Raw genomic sequence first — 22,486 nt, 5'->3', positions numbered from 1 at the left:
ATGATAGAGCCCCTTTAAGAGTGTTTATCCACACTTTGATATTGAGGACCTATCCTAAGGTATCAGATGGAGGTGTAATGTCCCGGTACTGCTCGTCCCATTCCCTTTAATAGTCCTTGCAGACCGAGATGGTATGGACATTTGCATATAAGGTAAAGAGTTTCCTCCCCCTTCATTCCTTCTATATATTACCAGAGCCAGCACACAGGGGGTCTATTAATGCGCCATCTTGTGGATGTTTTTGTGAACTACACCTGCCTATACTTGCCATTGTAATTTGAGTTGCCAATGTGAAGGTGTGTCCATTATGAGCAGGTGACCTTCAGGACCAATCAAGCTCCCTTGACTGGCCTGGAGGAGGAGGAGTTACAGCCCCCTCTAGGGGGGTTGGGGACCTTTTGGCTGGGTCTTGGTATGGAGCCATCGAACACATGGGAAGCTGAAAATGTCAGCCAAGTCTCAGGGCACTCCAAACAGAAATGTCTTTTCCTCTGTACTAAAGACTCTCCTCAGAGAGTGTTTTCCTCTGGAGCTCCAAGCCTACAAGCACTAAAGCTTACGGACCTGCTTATCCATACATCTGGGAACCTCACACGTATCTCTCTATTCAAGTAAGTCTTTGGGACAAATTTATATTTAAGAAGCCCATAGCTAGTCTGGCAGAATTCAAGGGTCTCCCGCTGCTGACAAATTGTAATTGCTCTTCTACATACGTGTACCCAGTTTGTTGAGGACTAACCCCCTGGATACAGGCCATCTTTACAAGTATATACAAGTTTAAGAGAGTTGAGATTTTGTGCACATTTGGGACCCAGGGACCCCCTGAAAGCCGGCCACATCTGATATATTACCCGTGATACCAGCCCTGGCCCTCCTGAGTGTCACAGAGGTTCCACACAATTCACTCTTTGAAGCGAACATGGACTTTTGGATGAGCACTAGGGCTTCTTACACAAATACTAGGCAGTGCTGTACTTTGGGACTGAGTTGCAATACCGGGCAATGTCACTATACATACACATGAATGGGGCAGAGCTTCAAGCAGGCCATGTAACATATGTGATCGCAACGTCACATGTCTTACAAATAGATCATAGATATCAAACTCCCAAAAAGAGGAACTCTTGTACTCACTGTAAAATCCTTTTCTCAACGTTTTCACCGGAGGACACAGTGGGCATTAGCCTGGTTAATGGGAGACTTCACACAAGGGGAATAGAAAGTCTGCTGGCTCCGCCTCCGGGCAATACCGCTCTCACAGACACTGTGCTAAGTAGTTGTACCGCAGTAGTAATGGAACAGCAACAAACATGTCCTGAACCCAAAAAGAACCAATCTGACTGGAACAAATGTTATAACCTGGGTGGGATCTGTGTGCCCCGGTGAAAACGTTGAGAAAAGGATTTTACGGCGAGTACAAAAATCCCTCTCTCTCGCCTAATTTTCAGTGGGGGACACAGTGGGGTGTCACAAAGCAGTCCCAGAGGGTGGGAAATACACAGCCATGCGAAATAGCTAGCACACAGCTGCTTGCAAAAACTGTCACCCAGCATTGGCACAAGCCAGAGAGCGGATCTTGTAAAAATTTTGAAAAGGTATGTATGGAAAAAAAAACAGGTGACAGCCTTGCAGATGTGGACAGCAGTAGCCTGATGCCAAACAGCCCAGGGAACTCCAACAGCTCTCATGGAATGTGCTGTAGCGTGGAAGGGCAGAGCTTTACCCAATAAGCTTCTCTAATGACAGACCAAATCCATAGAAAAAGGAAACCTTGGAAACAGGCAAACCCTTCTGAGGACCCTCAAGGAGGGCAAACAAAGCATTTGAACTTCAGAAGGATGGGTGCGAGACAAATAGACCTCAATTTGCCTGGACAAGAGCCAGGCAGGAAGGGGACATTCACGTGGAAGAGGAGACTTCCTTAGATAGGAAAACTGTGGTGGACGGAGGATAAAATTATCCCTGTGGATAACCAGAAGGGGAGGATGCCATAAAAAGAGACAGCCAGCCCACAGACCCTACAAATAGAGAAAATAGCCACCAGGAAAGCACCTTCCCAAACAGGAGGTGGAGAGGAATATCCACAAAGGCTCAAAGAGGGGAGCCTGAACTACCTTGAGGACGAGGTTAAGATCCCATGGTTCCAAGAGAACAGAACACTGTCCTTAAGGAAAGACGACCCAGACCAGATTGGAGGGAAGGCCAGGATCCTGGGAAAAAAAGAATGGAGAAATTCCTGCAGAGGAAGAAGCCAAGGAGCGTCTGCCAGCAGGTACATGAGATCTGCATATCAGGGCCAATCTAGCACCACCAGGATGGCTGGAACCTCCTCGGTCTTGAGTCTCGAGGACACGAGGGAGAAGAGGAAGAGAATGGAACAGGTACAGAAGGCAAAAGTCTGACCAGGGAATGATGGGAGTGTCGGTGGCAATGGATGAGGATCAGAGACCTGGCAGCATAGCAGGGTAATCTTGTGGTTTAGACTGGAGGCGAAGGTCACAGCGGTGGGCATACCCCAACAGAAACACAGATGATTTAAAAAACAACAAAATAAAAACACACAAAAAAAACCTGCCTATTGTCCACGTCTGGAAAGTGGACCACTGAGTTATGGAACGCTCCGCAAAATTTTGAGTCATCCTAACAAAGGGCCAAGATAATCTTCTCTGTATCATTCCAATTTTAGTTAATGTGCTGACGAAAGGAGCATGAGAGTTGGAACGTGGCATTCTGCCCAAAGACAATGGGAGGCCTCCATAACAAAACTATCCGGCTTCTGGTGCCCCCTTGAAGGTTCAAGTAGACCACCACGGTGGAGAAGTCAGACTGGACTAACTGGATATCCTTGGAGGAGATAGGTCCATTGACATAGGGCTAAGAAGATGGCCCTCAGCTCTAGCAGGTTGATTTGGTGGGAGGACTCTGCCTAGGACCACAGGCCATGAATGGTCAAGGCACCAAGGATTGCTCCACAGCCTAAGAGGCTAGCATCTGTGAAAAATCACCTACAAACGGAAGGGCTTTCCCTGAGATATTCCTTTGGAGGAAAGCCACTAAAAGAGCTTTCATGAACCTGAAAAAGCAGAAGAATCAGGTGGACTGGAGAGGCCGAAGAACTGTCCCAGCGCCCAGAAATCGCCAACTACAGAGGACACGAATGGAACTGAGTGAAAGGAATGACCATGAAGGTCGAGATTATCGTGCCCTGGACCCACATGCAGAATAGAAGCGTGCATGTACACTTCCTCCGAAAGCTGAACACACCGGACCAAAGAGAGAATCTTGGAGGAGGACCTTGCCCTGGTTCATGTAGAGGATCATGCCCAGGAACTCCTTATGTTCAGAATGCTTGAAACAAGGCTTTCCACATTGATAAGCCAGCTGAATCTGCAAAGAAAGGTCCAAGGTAATGCGCAAGCTGGTCAGTTTGTCTGACTTGGAGGCGGCTTTCACCAGCAGGCCATCCTAGAATGGAATCATGGTGCCACCTGTGAAACAGAGGAGGGCCATGAGAACTGCCATCACTTTGGTAAATACTGAGGGGGACAGAGGCTAGTCTGAAGGAAAGAAGTGGGAACGGGGACGATGACTCCCTGCTATGGTAGAATGAAGACGGCCTAGAGAAACAACGGCCGCTCGAGCGGGGGGAAGGAGACAAATTGAACTATGGTATAACCGTATATACCATTTCTCGGACACAGGCACCGTCTACGCTGCCAAGCCAAAAGCTCTAGGAAGGAGAGCAAGAGATGGCAAGGAAGTGGAGGGCCTGGAGAACTAGCTGCAGGAACTGCCAGGCAGCTCCTAATGAAATGAGCTTTCATTAGCTAATAGCTAATTTGATCAAGAGTCCCGGGAAGCCTGTCCTCCAGAGCGAGAGGTGGAACCACAAAAGTAGGGAAAAAATGCTGAAAACAGCAGGAAGATGAGGCCTGGTGCTCCAGACACCTCCAGGAAAGGAGAGTTTTTTTCTGCCCGTGACTTCAGAGTTTTAGGCCTAGCTAAAAAGGTCAGCCCAGATAGTCCCAGCAAAGAGGAAAGGGCCACTACCGCCTCCTGGAGAAGATCTAAGTGTTCAGTGAGCGTATCCAAAAACTTGTGGCAAATAGCCACTGTAAGGATTGGAGTCGGGGTCAGGCAGTGCAAAACGACACAGCTGGGAAAGCAACACTGTGCAGCTAAGGACAAAAGGGGTCGCAGGCCCTGCAGCTATAACTATGCTGTAATATCTGAGATGAGGCAGACCAATGCACTTCCTAATTGAAGTGCGCCTACCACGGCTCCTAACCTTCTATCCGGCGGCTAGGATAAGGGGAGAGGAGTCCCTGAAAGTCCTAGGGACTGGAGTTACAGGGGTCACCCCTAAACAGAAAGCACAGTGTAACTGCAATGCAAAACAAAAGACTAAACAGCATGGAACCAGGGAGGACCACAAGTCCCAGCAAGACACAGAAGAGAAGGCGAGGTCAGACGAGCAAGAGGTCAAGCCAGGAGATATAATAAAGGTACCGAATCAAAAGACAAGGGATAGTCAAAAATACAAGCCAGGTAAATAAACCAAGAGAACAGACCGAATACAAACAGACAGGGAAACAGACTGAGCAGGGGGACCAGGAAACCCAAAGTGAATGGCTGGCAAGGATCCATGCCTGGGTGGGGTTTAAATAGCAGCAGAGAAAACACCTGATGGCTAATGACATGGAGACTGAAGGCAAGGAAAAGATTAACCCTTAATGACCTAAGTGCAACACTCAGGAGGGCCAGGGCTGGTATCACGGTAATATATCAGATGTGGCCGGCTTGCAGGGAGTCCCTGGGTCCCGAATGTGCACAAAATTTCCCTTTTTGATGTCCCCGACTACCCTCCCCTGCGTGATATCTGACAATGACAACAGACAACCAGGCTTCGGGGGTAATCGTTGCTTTTCTTTTTACTAGCAGGACAAAGTAATACACATGTACATATGGAGGACTTCTTCACATACAATACAGCGATCTTTGCAGGTAGTGTCCAATTAGCAGAGGATGGGGCAGAATGCTTTGGATAGTGGTTGCTTGGCAGTTAACTTGTATATACTTGTAAAGATGGCCTGTATCCAGGGGGTTAGTCCTCAACAAACTGGGTACACGTATGTAGAAGAACAAATACAATTTTTCTTAGCAGCGGGAGATTCTCAATTTCTGCCAGACTAGCTATGGGCTTCTTTAAATATAGATTTGTCCCAAAGACTTACTTGGATAGAGATATACGTGGGGGGTCCCAGATGTATGGATAACCAGGTCCATCAACTTCAGCACTTGTAAGATTAGAGCTTAAGAGGAAAACGCTCTCTGAGAAGGGCCTTGAAGATAGGGAAGAAGACATCTCTGCTTGGTGCACCCTGATAAGTCGGAAGCCATTATCCATGCTCCATGTGCTCTGTCTCACAGCTGTGTCTACACTTGTAGCCCCACACAAAAGACATCAGCCAAAAACGTCCCCAACCCCCTCTAGAGAGGGTGGTCACTCAACTCTCCCTCCAGGCCAGTCAAGGGAGCCTCATTGGTCCTGGAGGTCAGCTAATCATAATGGACACTCCCTTTACAGTTACAACTCAAATTACAATGGCAAAGTATAGGCAGGTGCAGTTCACAAAAACATCCACAAGATGGCGCATTAATAGACCCCCTGTGTGCTGGCTCTGGAAGAATAGAAATATATAGAAGGAATGAAGGGGGAGGAAAATATTTACCTTATATGAAAATGTCCATGCTATCTCGGTCTGCATTAGAGGGAATTGGACTAGCAGTACCGGGACATTACATACACCCCCACTAAGAAAAGAGCCGTCCTCGGCGACTAACTAGCGCGGAGGAACCTAGAGAGATGGGATGCGCACAGGTAGTAGGGCTGGATACCTGAGAAACAATAAACAGAATAATGGCAAACAACAATGTGACATGACTTATGTACAAGAACGATACTCCGTGATTATATGCAAAACCAAAACATAATAAACAGTAGAAACATAATGCCAATAGGTGGGTAGAGTCTCTTTCAGCAATAGGGCATTGTCCATGGAAAGGCTCAGGGTAGGCACTATGTGGCACAAATACAGTCCTCAGTAGTCCATAGGCTGTAGAGAAATATGTAATGCAAAACAAGAACATAACAAAATGCTTGGGATTACCCAGGTATGGAGGCTTAAACGGTTGCTAACTAACTAATTAATAAGAACATAGGTATATGAAAGAGGCAAAGTATATATATATATATATATATGAAAGGATATGGTTGCTCAGTCTCTATAGCGAGCTGGGGGAGTTCCCTTGGTACTTCGCTCTGATCGCCTCAGCACTTGGTCTTCTACTTGCGTAGGAACACTGGAAACTGGAACTCCATCTTGTGCTGGTTCAGGAGCAGCAATTGGAGCAGCAACACTGGAGTCCGGAATTTCATCTTGTGTTGATTCAGGAGCAGCAACACTGGAGTCCGGAATTTCATCTTGTGTTGATTCAGGAGCAGCAACACTGGAGTCCGGAATTCCATCTTGTGTTGGTTCAGGAGCAGCAACACTGGAGTCCGGAATTTCATCTTGTGTTGGTTCCGGGGCAACAATTGGAACCGGAACATGAGTCGGGATAGGAACTGGAACAGGAACAAACTGGTAACAGCTGGGGATAAGAAATTGAGATCTAAAGATCGATTCATCTACAGAAGGCAGTCTTGGAGGAGTTGCCATCACAGGAACTGGTTGGTAGACAGTTGTAGCTTGTGGTGGTGCTGACATCCTCAGTGAGTCCTCTCTGGTGCACAATTTGATGCGGTTCCGATGCACTGTTTGTGGAGCCATGCCTGGTTTCTTTACTTCATAAACATCGGACTCTGGATAGGGAATGGCTGTAATGGTGTAGGGCTCCGCTTCCCAAAGAGAATCAAGTTTTCCAGTTCTGTGGTACTTCTTTAACCATACTTTGTCACCAATGTGTAAAGGTGTAGCATTAGCTCTTTGGTTGTAGTTCTCTTCTTGTCGTCTGTGAGCTTCCTTCATGCGACAGTCGACTATCTCTTGCGCTTCTTGCATTCGGCGCTGATGTTCTAGAACCCAATCAGTCTTTGGCAGAGGGTTGATCACATCTGGTATCTGAATTCCTAAAGCACGGTCTTTTGGAAGTTGACCTTGTCTTCCAAACATTAAGAAGTATGGTGAATAGCCTGTAGAACAGTGGGTAGTGTTATTGTAGATCTCCACTAATTCATCAAGTAGTTGAGGCCATTCTGCTTGTTTGGTGAAAGATGCTGTTCTCAGCATGTTGATGAAGATCTGGTTAACCTTCTCACAAAGTCCATTCCCTTGGGGATGGTAGGCAGTTGTTCTCAGCTTTTTGCATTCATGGAACTGGCATAGTTCTTGGAAAAGCTGTGACTCGAATGCAGGTCCTCTGTCAGTTAGGACTGCTTCAGGACACCCGTAGTGTCTCACATATTCGCGGTAGAATGTGATGGCTGTGGTACGTGCGGTGAGGTCTTTAACTGGCACAACGACAACCCACTTGGAGTAGTGGTCCACCATGGTAAGGGCATATGAGTAGCCTGAACGAGTCGGGGCTAACTTCACATGGTCAAGAGCAACTAGTTCGTTTGGTCTCTGAGTATGGATGGGATGTAGTGGTGCTCTAGCATCCTTCTTACCAGTCTTTGTAAGGTTGCAGGCTGGACATTCACTACACCAACTCTCAATGTCAGCACGCATTCCAATCCAATAGAAGCGTTGGCGTATGGTGGCTTCAGTTTTCTGCACTCCAAAGTGTCCAGATTGATCGTGGTAGGCATCAAGAATGATCTTGGCATCCCGCCTAGGAATGAGAATTTGGTGCAACCTCTCACCGGAAACAGGATCTAAGGTGTTGCGCAGAATCAAGCCTTTCTGGATGAAAAGTCTTTTGCGCTGCCTCCATAGGCGTTTGAGCTCAGTATCCGTATACCGTCTTCTGAGTCTGACAGGTATTCTTCCAGTGATTAGGTAATCATAGATTTCACCTATGACACGAGATTCTTTCTGGAGGGTTTGCCATCTAGATAGTTCTTGAAGTGGGTCAGATTTCTCTTGAGGACCTTCTTCAGGCTGTGTAGCAGCAATGACGTTCTGCGTAGCAAACTTCTGATAGAAGGGAGGCATCTCAACATCTTCCCACATGTCTTCTTCAGGAGGTTCTTCTCCTATAGGCAAACGGGATAAAGCATCAGCGTTTACGTTGGTCTTACCACTGCGGTATTTGAGGTCGAAACAATAGTTCGCCAATCTGGAAGCCCATCTCTGTTCGAGAGCACCTAGCCGTGCTGTGTTTAGGTGAGCTAGAGGATTGTTGTCTGTGTAAACGGTAAATGGTGTAGCCGCAAGGTAGTCTTTGAATTTCTCTGTGACGGCCCACACAACACCAAGCAGCTCTAACTTGAACGAACTGTAATTGTGATCGTTCTTCTCAGCACCTCTCAAGCTTCGGCTGGCATAAGCGATGACTCTCTCTTTGTTGTCCTGGACTTGTGACAGTACAGCTCCTAGGCCTTGATAGCTGGCATCTGTATAGAGACGGAAAGGATGGCTGTAGTCAGGATAAGCCAGAATTGGAGGAGAAGTCAATAAGGCTTTCAAAGTCTGGAATGCAGTTTCTTGTCTTTCAGACCAATCAATTAGGAGTCTTCTGTTTGAGTTTTCTTTAGGACAACCACGTAGCAATTCTGTCAGTGGTTCCGCTACCTGTGCAAAGTGAGGTATAAAGCGGCGGTAGTAGCCCGCGAATCCTAGAAAACTTCTGACTTCCTTTACTGTCTTTGGAGTTTCCCAGTCTTTGACAGCAGAGATCTTGTCAGGATCAGGCTGGATACCTTCAGCACTGACTACATGACCTAAGTAATTGACCTTTGGTTTTAGCAGGTGGCATTTTGAAGGTTTTATCTTCAGGCCGTGTTCAATAAGAACCTGGAACACTTCTGCTAGGTTGTTCAGATGGTCTTCATAAGTGCGAGAATACACAACAACATCATCGAGATACAGCAAAACACTCTGGAAGTTGAGGTGGCCAAGACATCTCTCCATGAGTCGCTGGAATGTTGCTGGGGCATTGCACAACCCAAAAGGCATGCTATTAAACTCATAAAGTCCCATCGGGGTGGTAAAAGCTGTCTTTTCTCTATCCTCAGGAGCCATGGGGACCTGCCAGTAGCCACTGGTTAGGTCGAGAGTTGAGAAGTATGCAGCTGAACCAAGAGCAGTGAGGGATTCTTCAATCCGTGGAAGAGGATAGGCATCTTTATGTGTGATGTCGTTCAGTCTTCTGTAGTCAACACAGAATCTGATGTTACCATCCTTCTTTCTTACCAAAACGATAGGTGCTGCCCAAGGACTTTGACTTTCTTGGATGACTTTGGTGTCTTTCATCTCCTTTATCAGCTTCTTTACTTGCTGGTAGTTAGCAGGAGGGATTGGACGGTATCTTTCCTTGAAAGGAGGATGATCACCTGTGTTGATTTTATGCTGGATCAAAGAGGTTTTCCCAAAATCAAGTGGATGCTTGCTGAAAGCTTGGCTGTGCCGTTTCGCAACTTTGATGACACCATTGATGTGTTCCCTAGGGGTATTCGCATCCCCAATGTTGAGTTCATTCCACCAGAAGGTAGTAGGTTTGTGAGTACCTCCGGCAGGGACATGAATTGACTTTTGATAAGCAAGTGCTTCATCATCTAGGATGTCTTCTGAATTGAGCTGATACAGTTGAGCAACTGACTTAAACTTGTGCAATTCAATAGGTGCATCACTTAGGTTGACTAGCCGTACTGGTACTTTACCGTTGGAGACGGTGACGATGCTTCTGGCGGCTTTCACCAGCGGCTGTCCTTCAATCTGAATAGGATCAAGAAGAGCTTCGTAATCTTCGTTGTTAATGCCTGGACGGACTCGGCACCAGATGAGAGTCTCACTGTTAGGAGTCAGAGTGACGGGTCTGGCATCCTGGATACGGACACGACAGATTTCACCATTACGGTTAGCAAACTTCTGCTGGGCACAGAGCACTTTGATGGTACGTTGTACAGCTTGCCTGTAAGAAAGAGTAGCAGTAGGGAGAGAAGCATGCAAAGCATCTAGCAATTCAGTGAATACATGACGCATAACATTCATGCCTAATACCACTGGTGTAGCCATTCCCTGAGACTCTGTAACAATTACACCTTGTCGTGGTAATTCACGATCACCAATACGAATGGTAGGTTCCCAGTAACCTAGTTGGGATATAGGCTGACCATTACTTGCAATCAAACGTAACTTCGCTTTGCCCACAGAATTTAGTATGTCAGAGTCCCAATATTTCTCAAAGGCTTGTTGCCCAATAGTTGTTACTTGTGACCCAGTGTCCACTAAAGCTTCTAATGGTACACCCTCAATCCAAATAGTTGTGTACGGGCACTTGGAGACGAATCTGGATGTCCATGGCGATTGTCCCCCTGGGCCTTTGGATTCACCTCCCGAGGGGCGGCCCTTGGCCTCGGTGGTGTCCCGTTTAACTTAAAGCACTGGTATTTGTAATGCCCAACACGCTCACAGTAAGTACAATAAGGACGTTCACGTGGTGAAGACCGGTCAGGAGGAAGCCTATCAGGACTTGGGCGGCTAGAGTGAGGCTCTGCAGGCAATGTTCTAGATAAAGAGGGCTCACATGATGCAGACTGGCCTTTTAATTCCTTTAGGGCTTGGCAAAGAGATTCCACTACCTGAGCAAGAACATCGGTGGTAGAGGGCATAGTGGCAGGAGTAGGAGCCTGTACAGTCTGAGTGGCCTGCATGGGCACAATAGGAGGTAATGGAGATGCAGCGGAGATTCCACCAGCCAGGTCTGGGGAATATGTGGCAGAGTAATAATTAGCACAAGGTGAATCAGTTCCCACTATTCGTAGGGCCAAAGTCTTAAAATCTAGAAAAGACATGTCTGGATTTTGGGCTGATAGCATGCGGAGTTGACTCTGTATTAGTCGTGAGTCCACACCTTCTATGAACCTGTCTGTAATAATGCTTTCTGCAGCAGTAGGATCAATGTTGTCAACTTGGCGCAGAGCCCTATATGCTGACTGGAGGGCAAGTGCATAGTCTCTGAGGGTCTCACCTGGTCTCTGACGTCTGTCATAGAATTTAAGACGAACCTCAGTTGGTGATTGGACTTCGAATTCTTTTCTCAGACGCGTGAGGACCTGGTCAACGGTGGTCTTTTCTGTCGGTGGCCAGGAACGAACTTCCTCAGCAGCTGGACCTTCAAGTTGTCCTAAGAGAAGCTGTACCTGTTGCTTGGGAGAAAGTGATACAAGTTCAAGAGTACGCAATATCTTTTCCTGAAACTGAGCAAGGGTATGAGGATCCCCTCTGTAACTTGGAAGACTGGAGGGTCCTATAAAGAAAGGCAAGCCTGTCGCTATAACAGGAGTTGAAGCAGAGATGGTAGCTGTCTCCTGAGGTGCAGGAGAACTGGAGGATGAGGTTGTAGTGTTATCTGCGCCAGACAGGGCATCTCGAGGCGATGTAGACATTTTTGAAAAAATTAGGATACTGTCTCTTTAAGTAAAATAATAAGGCTTCTGTCTCTTTTATGAAATGCAAATCTCAGCAAATACAAAGTCACTTTATAAAATGCACTTATCTGTATCCCAGGAATGGCAGGTAACAGCAGACAATGGCAGTGGAGGTTCTGGCAGAAGTGATGAGCAGGAGCTGCAGGCAGGATGATCACTTTGATCCTTGAAGAGATAAGGAGTCTTTGCAAAAAGAATTGGGGGCAGGGAAGTTGGAGTCTTGTTACAGCTGGGATGGATTTGGATTCAGTGTTGGATAGAGATGGCGACACCCAGTTTTGGCACCTGGGGGAAGTTTGGTGGGGGGAGTTTACTCCTGCTGAATTGCTCAAGAAGCTAGTCAATCCAAAATGGTGGAATATGCAGTCACACAGCATGGCATACAACAACACAGTCTTTAGGCAGGCACAGAGGCAGAATGCTTTCACCCCCACTTTGTAGAGAGTATCGGTTAGTCTTGGAGCAGTAGTTCTCCAGAAGCAACATACAGTCTTTAGGCAGGCACAGAGGCACAATCCTGTTCGTGACGCCACAAAAAGGGGTTTGCAACACTCAGGAGGGCCAGGGCTGGTATCACGGTAATATATCAGATGTGGCCGGCTTGCAGGGAGTCCCTGGGTCCCGAATGTGCACAAAATTTCCCTTTTTGATGTCCCCGACTACCCTCCCCTGCGTGATATCTGACAATGACAACAGACAACCAGGCTTCGGGGGTAATCGTTGCTTTTCTTTTTACTAGCAGGACAAAGTAATACACATGTACATATGGAGGACTTCTTCACATACAATACAGCGATCTTTGCAGGTAGTGTCCAATTAGCAGAGGATGGGGCAGAATGCTTTGGATAGTGGTTGCTTGGCAGTTAACTTGTATATACTTGTAAAGATGGCCTGTATCCAGGGGGTTAGTCCTCAACAAACTGGGTACACGTATGTAGAAGAACAAATACAATTTTTCTTAGCAGCGGGAGATTCTCAATTTCTGCCAGACTAGCTATGGGCTTCTTTAAATATAGATTTGTCCCAAAGACTTACTTGGATAGAGATATACGTGGGGGGTCCCAGATGTATGGATAACCAGGTCCATCAACTTCAGCACTTGTAAGATTAGAGCTTAAGAGGAAAACGCTCTCTGAGAAGGGCCTTGAAGATAGGGAAGAAGACATCTCTGCTTGGTGCACCCTGATAAGTCGGAAGCCATTATCCATGCTCCATGTGCTCTGTCTCACAGCTGTGTCTACACTTGTAGCCCCACACAAAAGACATCAGCCAAAAACGTCCCCAACCCCCTCTAGAGAGGGTGGTCACTCAACTCTCCCTCCAGGCCAGTCAAGGGAGCCTCATTGGTCCTGGAGGTCAGCTAATCATAATGGACACTCCCTTTACAGTTACAACTCAAATTACAATGGCAAAGTATAGGCAGGTGCAGTTCACAAAAACATCCACAAGATGGCGCATTAATAGACCCCCTGTGTGCTGGCTCTGGAAGAATAGAAATATATAGAAGGAATGAAGGGGGAGGAAAATATTTACCTTATATGAAAATGTCCATGCTATCTCGGTCTGCATTAGAGGGAATTGGACTAGCAGTACCGGGACATTACATAAGCACACCCAATAGAACTCCTAACACGTCTCCCAGGGAGACGCCGCGCAGCAAGGAGACCGCCGCGACTCCGTATCCTGACAGTATGGCATTCGGCCAATCAACGCTGGCCAATGCATTCCTATGGGAAAAAGTCAGCTCGTGCATATCGCATGCTGACATGGATCCCAGACTACCTAGCGTATCCTGCAATAGAAGAAATAGAAGCAGCCTGATATTCGATTGAATGCTGTTCGCTCATCTCTAATGCTAATGCATTGCAAAATACCGGCTCTTCTATTGCAGACTACCTAGCGTAGCCTGCAATAGAAGAAATAGAATGATGGGCCGGGAGCCTTCACAAGGCCAATGTGACATCAGTCCATTAAATGCAAAGTGACCTTACTTGTATTTGCAAAGGGAAAATCATTATTATTGCCCCCAGTTTAATATCCCAAACCAGCTGTCCCCGGATTAATGTCACTGTCCCAGCATGATCTGACCCCCCCTCCCTGTTTAATGTTCCACTTCATCTCCCTCAATTTAATGGCCACTTAATCTTCCCCGAGTTTAATGCCCCCTTCATCTGCCCCCAGTCTAACATAATAAGACACTGAAAGTTTCCTCTCCTCGCTCCCCTGCCGCTCTGTGCAGTCTCTTCTCATGGACTGTTCAGGGAGCTGCAAGTGCGATGTGAGTGATGTCATCACATTGCGCCCACAGCTCCCGGGGAAGGAGCACAAAGCTCTCTGCCCTGTCACGGGCTCCATCCACAGCAGTGTCTTTCATGGAATTAGGATACTACAGAGGATCAGACATCTTCAGGGGGCGAGCTGGAGGTTTTTTCTTCAATAGTTTTTGCCTTGAGGTTTCAATGATTTGAGTGTTGAGGGCAGATCAGAGCTTTTATTCCCTCCTATCTTCCCATCCTATCACAGGTATGTATGTGAAAGGTCGTCAATAGGGCACCGAGGGTCGGGCTGTGAATAAGGCAATTGGCCAGGATCTTCTTCTGAGTGAGTGGGAGAGCAACAGCAAGTCAGGGGAGTCCTGTGTCAGGAGGACAAGAGTCTCCCAGTGCAGCGCTCAGCCGAAAGCCTTCAGCCTGCAATAACACTGCCCCACCACAGCGCCATGTGAGCAGCCTCTCCCCTCAGCCACTGGATCTCTCCCCTTCCTTCATACATTGGAAGCTCTTGTGGGCTCTTCTATCCCTCTGCTCCAGTCAGTCACTGTTAGGGTATATTCACACGGAGGAGCCACATTCCGCCTAGAAGAGAGCGGCCCCGCGCTGCGGCAGGATAGGGCATCTCGCTAGCCTAGAAAAAAAGCAATTGGCTCCCATTGAAGTCAGAGGCAGCCTGCAAAAAAAACTCTGTGTGAACTCGCCCTTTAGCCCGAAGTCTTTTCAGACTCCAGTCAAGGCCAGAGCTGCAATACAAATGTGCTGCTGTGAGCCTGTGCTATGGCTCTGAGGACCCACTAGAAACCAATAGAAGGCTGAGGCGCCACCTTGTGTATGAAAGCACAACAGCAACATATACAAGAAAAAAAACTACAGAACCCCCCCCCCCACACACACACACACGGTAACCGTCCTATGTAGTATCTGTGCGCCACCTGCTGGCTGGGATCCGTATATACAGGGTCTCCCGAGCTGTGCCGTTTGTTCCCCGCGCCCCCATCTGGATCAGCGTGGAACTGCACAGCCCGCACCCGGGGTTCACTATTCATAGACTGCTGCAGTCCACATGACAGAAGCGGCAGCCTCGCGGCTATTACCAGCGTGCAGACCAGGGCGTTACCCCAAAGCGGTTCTAGCCATGCAATGCCGCTGTTCCGCATTGGGATCGTGTTTCCCTCTTGTTCAGCAGTTGGATCCGGTTGCGGTTCTTATTCGGAGTGTGCGGTTCTCTGCAGTGGCCACACGGGGGTGATATGGCGCCACTTATTGGCCGCACTGACTGGTCACATAGCCAGCGGTACCGCACACACATACACACCAGGATACAAGCTGCGGCTGTGATGCGATGTGAGGCCGGCAGTGCAGAGGTGACTCCCCGGCACAGGATCAGGGCTCGGGCAGGGGGAGGGGCATGAGAGCTAATCCTGGGCCAATGGGATGGAGGGGGCGGGCTTTCCATGAGCCAATGAGGACGAGCCCCGGCTGTATAAATATGTCGCTCTTTCCGCTCCTCAGCTCATATCACCGCTGTGTAACGTCTATACAGAAGCGATGGCCAGAACCAAGCAGACCGCCCGCAAATCCACCGGAGGGAAAGCTCCCCGCAAGCAGCTGGCCACTAAGGCCGCCAGGAAGAGCGCTCCCGCCACCGGCGGAGTGAAGAAGCCTCACCGCTACCGCCCTGGTACAGTCGCTCTGCGTGAAATCCGCCGCTACCAGAAGTCCACCGAGCTGCTGATCCGTAAGCTTCCCTTCCAGCGCCTGGTCCGAGAGATCGCCCAGGACTTCAAGACGGATCTCCGCTTCCAGAGCTCCGCCGTCATGGCCCTGCAGGAAGCTAGCGAAGCTTACCTGGTCGGGCTCTTTGAGGACACCAACCTGTGCGCCATCCACGCCAAGAGGGTCACCATCATGCCCAAAGACATCCAGCTGGCCCGCAGGATTCGTGGGGAGAGGGCTTAAATCTGCCCAGGCACCGTCTGACAACACAAAGGCTCTTCTCAGAGCCACCAAATCCTCCCTCAGACGAGCTGTAGCCGTTGTCTTTCTCCTCTCGGGAGGGGAGAAGAGAAGCCTTCACTGGCTGCTAATAGAGAGGTTACCCTTTCCCTTACAGTCACTGAGTAGCGGCACCGGGTCTCGCTCCCTCCCTCCCTTATATATAATGATACATATCTATCTGCAGCGCCCTCTACAGTAACCTCACCGCTGCTGCCCCGATGTGTTGCTGACTCTTCCGCTCAGTCTCCCTTCTGAGGAGCGGAGGATGTAACTGACAGTGTCATGAGGGGAAATGCTGAGCGTTATTGAGTGTTTGAAATTCGCGCGCTTTCTCCCTCTGCACCACGTGACGCTGCCGGCTCTCGCGCTGCTTGTAACGGTCACAGAATAGAAATCGGCGATTTTCAAAATCACCAACCGTGTGAGAGGAGATAAAGCGGAGGTGAGCGCCGGATCCTGCGGTAGAAGCTTTGTATCAGCCCTTCACATACCGTTTCATCGCAGCTTCTCCTAAACCTGCCCCGGCGGAGAGTATTACCACCAGCCCGACCTGACACAAAACCCCGCGCCCGCACCACATCTCCCTACAGAGTGAATCCTCCTCCCGCTCAGTCACCCCACGGTGCTTCCCTGTAAGGGCCGCCGGTCTGGCTTCAGAATAGACGGACAGCCCGTATTGTAGACGGGAGGCAGCTCTGCTGTAGACAAGGTGGTGGCTCTTAGAAGAGCCTTTGCTTGTATAGACGGATGGGGTGGGAGCGGCGCTCACTTGCTCTTGCTGGGCTTGCTGCTCTCGGTCTTCTTGGGCAGCAGCACGGCCTGGATGTTGGGCAGGACGCCTCCCTGGGCGATGGTCACGCCACCCAGCAGTTTGTTCAGCTCCTCGTCATTGCGCACGGCCAGCTGCAGGTGACGGGGGATGATGCGGGTCTTCTTGTTGTCCCGTGCAGCATTACCAGCCAACTCCAGGATCTCAGCGGTCAGATACTCCAGTACGGCCGCCAGGTAGACGGGAGCACCAGCACCAACCCTCTCGGCGTAGTTGCCCTTGCGGAGAAGCCTGTGCACACGACCGACGGGGAACTGAAGTCCCGCCCGGGATGAGCGAGTCTTGGCCTTAGCGCGGGTTTTGCCTCCTTGCTTGCCGCGTCCAGACATCCTTCTTCCTACGAGTGAATCTCCGTGAAGCTCCAGCGCTTAGGCCGCCTCCTCATTTATACCCGCAAGGACAAGCAGCCGGCGCCAGTGATTGGTTGTTATCCAAGCCAATCAATGAGGCTCTATGGCATTGAAATAGCACCAATCAGGAGGAACATCGTTGTTGTGACGTAATCGCCGAGCACTTACAGGATTGGACATTTAGGATCAGCTGGCTCCGCCTTCATGAAGACGCCGGTGACGTCATTGCGTTGTCTATTTGAAATTCCATTGAATGAATGGTGAGGGGATCCCGCCAGAACTCCCGCTTGTGTTTCGGCGCCTCTAGTCCAGATTTATCCGGTATTTACTGCTCGTTATAGTGACCGAGGCTACAGATCTATGGCCTAATTCACACTGAGCTGTATGTGGCCGCCAAAGCTGACAATCTGCATCAGTGACATGCGCAAACCTATCACAATATATCGGGATAAGACACGCGCTGTACGATTGTTACGTGTGTGAGCCGGTCACGTACAATAAGCGGGACATTCCAAATGCCGAACAGTTGTGAGGTCAGCCAATCAGCGCCGAGATAGATGGCTTCAGCCAATAGGAGACGACTCCACTGTCCTTGTTCTCTTTCAGGTCCGCTAGTGTATAGAATGAGGATTGTCAGATTTAGGCGCCAACGGGACTGGCCTAGCTAGTGTATACACGCAGGGAGCGTAACGGGACTGGCCCAGCTAGTGTATACACACAGGGAGTATAACGGGACTGGCCCAGCTAGTGTATACACGCGGGGAGTATAACGGGACTGGCCCAGCTAGTGTATACACGCAGGGAGTGTGACGGGACCGGCCCAGCTAGTGTATACACACAGGGAGTATAACGGGACTGGCCCAGCTAGTGTATACACACAGGCAGTATAACGGGACTGGACCAGCTAGTGTATACACGCGGGGAGTATAACGGGACTGGCCCAGCTAGTGTATACACACAGGGAGTATAACGGGACCGGCCCAGCTAGTGTATACACACAGGGAGTATAACGGGACTGGCCCAGCTAGTGTATACACACAGGGAGTATAACGGGACTGGCCCAGCTAGTGTATACACGCAGGGAGTATAACGGGACTGGCCCAGCTAGTGTATACACGCAGGGAGTATAACAGGACTGCAAACAAATATGGTATGCATTCAGCCCCTTAATAGTAAGATAGTTTTTGAGCAGTGTCCAAAATGAAAAGAGAAAAATTGTTGCCTTCCAGTTCCATATTTCCGGTGTTCTCCTGGAGAGTCCTCACGGATTGTCAGGTAAAAGACTCCCTCCGGTCGGAGCCGCAATGATGCAGTAAAGAAAAAAGGATCCAGCAGCCAGAACTCTTGTGTCGGGAGATTAGATTAAAACTTCGCTTTTATTTTTCACATTAAAAATTCGGACATCTCAGAGTAATGTAGTCCATGTACAGAGGTGGTAGTGTTTAACGCCGACGCGTTTCAGTGCCGAAGCACCTTAATCATGGCATGTTGGCAACTCTTCAATGAGAACTTATATACTAAAAGAACTAGGATGTGCATATGTCCGGAAGTACCTGCCTACTGCATAATAGCGGAAGTGGTCACCAGTCAGAGAAAAGAAGATAAAGAACAAACAGAAATAAAGTTTTCAATAACAAAATTGCTTATCTTTCTTTCCTAATTATATATCCTAATTTATCTCTTTCCAGGATGCAAAATTTGCCAGAAGAGTTCATAAGTCAATATGGTCATATTACATGCGTGTGCGGAGAGACGACACCGACACGGAGCAAGAATCCAGCCACTCTACATTGTCACATTTCCCATCCAGAAAAACACAAAACAAACATATAATAAAGTAATAGCAATAATGATCACAATCAAATAGTCAGAAACAATAATAAAAGAATGACATTTTACTGAAAACATGGCCGGCAGCATTTGTAATTAAAATGTTTAAAATGATACTGAAATGATCAATGTGTAATGAATAAGTTATGTTTCTGTATATATATATATATATATATATATATATATATATATATATATATATATATATATATATATATATATATATATATAGTGGCTAGTTTATAAAATAGGGATGTATGTTAATAGAAAAATACTGTATAGATGTGGCCGTGTGCTTTTAAAGTTTGGAGCCAATCAGAATAGAGCGGCCCATCTTAAGCTCCGCCCCTATGTTATATCGATGGCGGACTTGAAAGAAAACATGTGGACAAATATGATTGCTCACTCAGACATCTTCTATAACCACGGCACATATGTGAGCCTACATATCCCACTATAGTCTATGAAGGTCCTAACAGCCAATAGGGGGACTGCCTACTATTTAAGTGACATGGGAAATGGCATCGGACCTGAAGGAGAACTTATGTATCCAAGAGCAAGATCGATCATGTGTTGTTATATAGCCAATCCCAAGACAGCCTACTTTTGTCCATAGTGTATATAGGAGTGACTGTAGCCAATCACAGAGTTGCCTATTTTCTATGGATTTTTACTATAGAAGGGTGCTTGTGCTTAGTTTGCAAAAGATCACATGTTGTTATGTGGCCAATAGCAGACTGGCCTACCTTAGCCCATAGTGTATAAAGAGTAGAACCAGCCAATCACAGATTTGCCTACTTCCTATGAGTCTTGCCATAGTGGAATGCCCACTACTAGATTGTCAGAGGGTCACATGTTGTTATGTAGCCAATCCCATGACAGCCTCCTTTTGTCCACGTTGTATATGAAGATGACTGTAGCCAATCACAGGGTCGCCTATTCCCTATGGGTTTTTACTGTGGATGGCCACTAAGTAGTTTAACAAAGGTCACATGATATCATATGGCCAATCATGGAGTGGCCTACTTTCATCCATGATGTATATAGAGATAAACTGGCCAATCACAGAGATGCCTACTTCTTATGGGTTTTAACATGATGGAATTATCTACTGCTTCATTATCAAAAAGTCACGTGTTAAGATGTGGCCAATCACAAAGCGGCCTACTTTATCTATAATAAATAGATTGAATGTAGCCAATCACAAAAATGCCTACTTCTTATGGGTTTTAACATAGTATGTTGTCGACTACTTCATTGTCGGAAGGTCACGTGTTGAAATATAGCCAATCACGGAACGGCCTACTCTGTCTATTGTAAGTAAAGGGCAGAATACAGATACTCACAGAAATACCTGTATCTTGTGGATTATATAATAAGGACTATAACAGGACTGGCCTAGCTAGTGTATACACACAGGGAGTATAAGATAAGATAAGAGATAAGATAATCCTTTAATAGTCCCACAGTGGGGAAATTTCAGTATGTTTCAGCTGCATAGTAATACAGATACAGGATAATACACAGTAATATATTACAGAAGTAGACACACATATGCTGAGAAAGATATACTAGGAGTCCATAGCAGCTAAGGAACAGAGAAGAAAGAAGGAGGACATTCATAGTCATTTAGTTCTCTGCGCAGAGTGCTCTTCGCTTGGTTTGATGTAGATTATACAGCCTGGTCGCGGTCGGAAGGAAGGACCTGCGATAGCTTCTTCTCACACTTGGGGTGAAGCAGACGGTCAATTACAGTGCTGCCAAGTCCCATCAAGGTCCCATGCATGGGGTGGGATTCTGATAAAAATTTGAATAAAAAGTGATCAAAGCAATAACATTTCCCGAAAATGGTAGAACTAAAGAGTACACCCGACCCCGCAAAAAAAGACGCCCTACACATCCCTGTACACGGACGTATAAAAAAGTTACGGCTGTCGGAATATGGCGACTTTTAGAAAAAACAAAATAAAACACAGTCTTGGATTTTTTTTTTAAGGGGTCGAAATTTAAATAAAACCGTATAAATTTGGTATCCCTGGAACCGTACCGAAACACAGAATACAGGGGACAGATCATTTTGGCTGCACAGTGAACGCCGTAAAACCAAAGCCCGTAAGAAAGTCACAGAAATGCATTTTTTCTTCAAATCCACCCCATTCTGATGGTTTTTCCTGCTTCCCAGTATATTATATAGAATAATTAATGGTGGCATCAGGAAGAAACATTTGTCCCACAAAAATTAAGACCTCATATGGCTCTGGGAGCGGAGAAATAAAATAGTTATGGGGTTTAGAAGGAGGGGAGTCAAAAACGAAAAAAACAAAAAATGCCATTGGCGGGAAAGGGTTAAAGACGATCGTCTAACGACAGAATTAGAGCCCCGGTAACCGTCCTATGTAGTATCTGTGCGCCACCTGCTGGCTGGGATCCGTATATACAGGGTCTCCCGAGCTGTGCCGTTTGTTCCCCGCGCCCCCATCTGGATCAGCGTGGAACTGCACAGCCCGCACCCGGGGTTCACTATAACTGCAGCCTCGCGGCGATTACACAAGGATGCCCATAGGGGGCAGAGAGGAGATACCGCAGCCGGGAGAAGAATTAGATCCGGGGAGGAGGGGGTGCGGCTCCGGAATGCAATAGTCCTATTGACAGAGAAGAAGGTCTGGAGCAGTGAGAACAGCGCCCTGCATGTTATCTAGTAGGCCGGCTAGAAGGAGCCGCTGACCGCTGACCCTCGGCAATGGGAGAATGAGCGGGAAATTCAAAGTGATCCATTGTCTTATGTCAGCCAATCAGCGCGAGACAGAGGAGGGGCTTGTAGGAGTCACGCCGAAGAATTACGTCATCAAAGCAGGGTTCTCCTTCTGGTCCGACCACTCTCTATCTAAAAGGCGGCTGTGCGGAGGGACGCTTATTCTAGTCTGTCAGCAGCACAGAAGATGTCCGGTCGCGGTAAAGGAGGGAAAGGTCTCGGCAAGGGCGGTGCCAAGCGGCACAGGAAGGTGCTCCGGGATAACATCCAGGGCATCACCAAGCCTGCCATCCGCCGTCTAGCTCGCAGAGGAGGCGTCAAGCGCATCTCCGGTCTCATCTATGAGGAAACTCGCGGTGTCCTGAAAGTCTTCCTGGAGAACGTCATCCGTGACGCCGTCACCTACACCGAGCACGCCAAGAGGAAGACCGTCACCGCCATGGACGTGGTGTACGCGCTCAAGCGCCAGGGCCGCACTCTCTACGGCTTCGGAGGCTAATTCCGCCGCTCCCCGACTCTCTACTACATAACCCAAAGGCTCTTCTCAGAGCCGCCACATCCTCCTGAGAACAGAGCTGTCCCCGCCACCCACCTCTCCTCTGCCTTGTAGGTCTGGGGCTGCAGACGCCTCCTGTAGGCTGTAATGTCATCACTGCTGGAATACTGGAGAGAGTAGAAGAAGAAAACGCTCCAAACCTTCGGAATCTAAGCTTTGTGAACAGGTCCCTAGAAGTAGTCCTACTGCGGCTCTGCAGTGTAACCCCCCCTGCCGGCAGCTCGGGCCGATAAGTAGCAGCTTAGTTTAACCCTCCAATCGCAGGTGCGTGCAGAGAGCACTGCACCTCGTAGAGATGTCAA

General features: G+C 48.0%; 2 protein-coding genes and 1 non-coding gene across 3 annotated transcripts; 1 reads left to right on the top strand and 2 right to left on the bottom strand.

Moving 5' to 3' along the window:
* Nucleotides 1–2,604: 2,604 nt before the first annotated feature.
* LOC142183622 (U6 spliceosomal RNA) lies at nucleotides 2,605–2,710 on the bottom strand. Its single transcript, XR_012711783.1, has one exon. It is a non-coding gene; the product is annotated as a U6 spliceosomal RNA (small nuclear RNA).
* A 12,652-nt stretch (nucleotides 2,711–15,362) lies between these two features.
* Nucleotides 15,363–15,909, top strand: LOC142183543 (histone H3). The gene has a single exon (XM_075258667.1). The coding sequence runs from the start codon at nucleotides 15,418–15,420 to the stop codon at nucleotides 15,826–15,828; it is 411 nt and encodes a 136-aa protein (XP_075114768.1). The 5' UTR covers nucleotides 15,363–15,417; the 3' UTR covers nucleotides 15,829–15,909.
* Nucleotides 15,910–16,582: 673 nt separating this feature from the next.
* On the bottom strand, nucleotides 16,583–17,026 carry LOC142183454 (histone H2A type 1). Its single transcript, XM_075258544.1, has one exon. It carries the CDS (start codon nucleotides 17,023–17,025, stop codon nucleotides 16,633–16,635), a length of 393 nt encoding a protein of 130 aa, XP_075114645.1. The 5' UTR covers nucleotide 17,026; the 3' UTR covers nucleotides 16,583–16,632.
* Between the last annotated feature and the right edge of the window lie 5,460 nt (nucleotides 17,027–22,486).

This window comes from Leptodactylus fuscus, chromosome 10, assembly GCF_031893055.1.
Source record: "Leptodactylus fuscus isolate aLepFus1 chromosome 10, aLepFus1.hap2, whole genome shotgun sequence".
NCBI classification, from domain to species: domain Eukaryota; kingdom Metazoa; phylum Chordata; class Amphibia; order Anura; family Leptodactylidae; genus Leptodactylus; species Leptodactylus fuscus.
Note: the sequence above shows the minus strand (reverse complement) of the source record. Positions and strands in the feature narration are given on the sequence as shown.

Bases quoted from the DNA above. Each gene is read 5' to 3' on its own strand.
- LOC142183543 (XM_075258667.1), top strand. From the start codon at position 15,418: ATGGCCAGAACCAAGCAGACCGCCCGCAAATCCACCGGAGGGAAAGCT.
- LOC142183454 (XM_075258544.1), bottom strand. From the start codon at position 17,025: ATGTCTGGACGCGGCAAGCAAGGAGGCAAAACCCGCGCTAAGGCCAAG.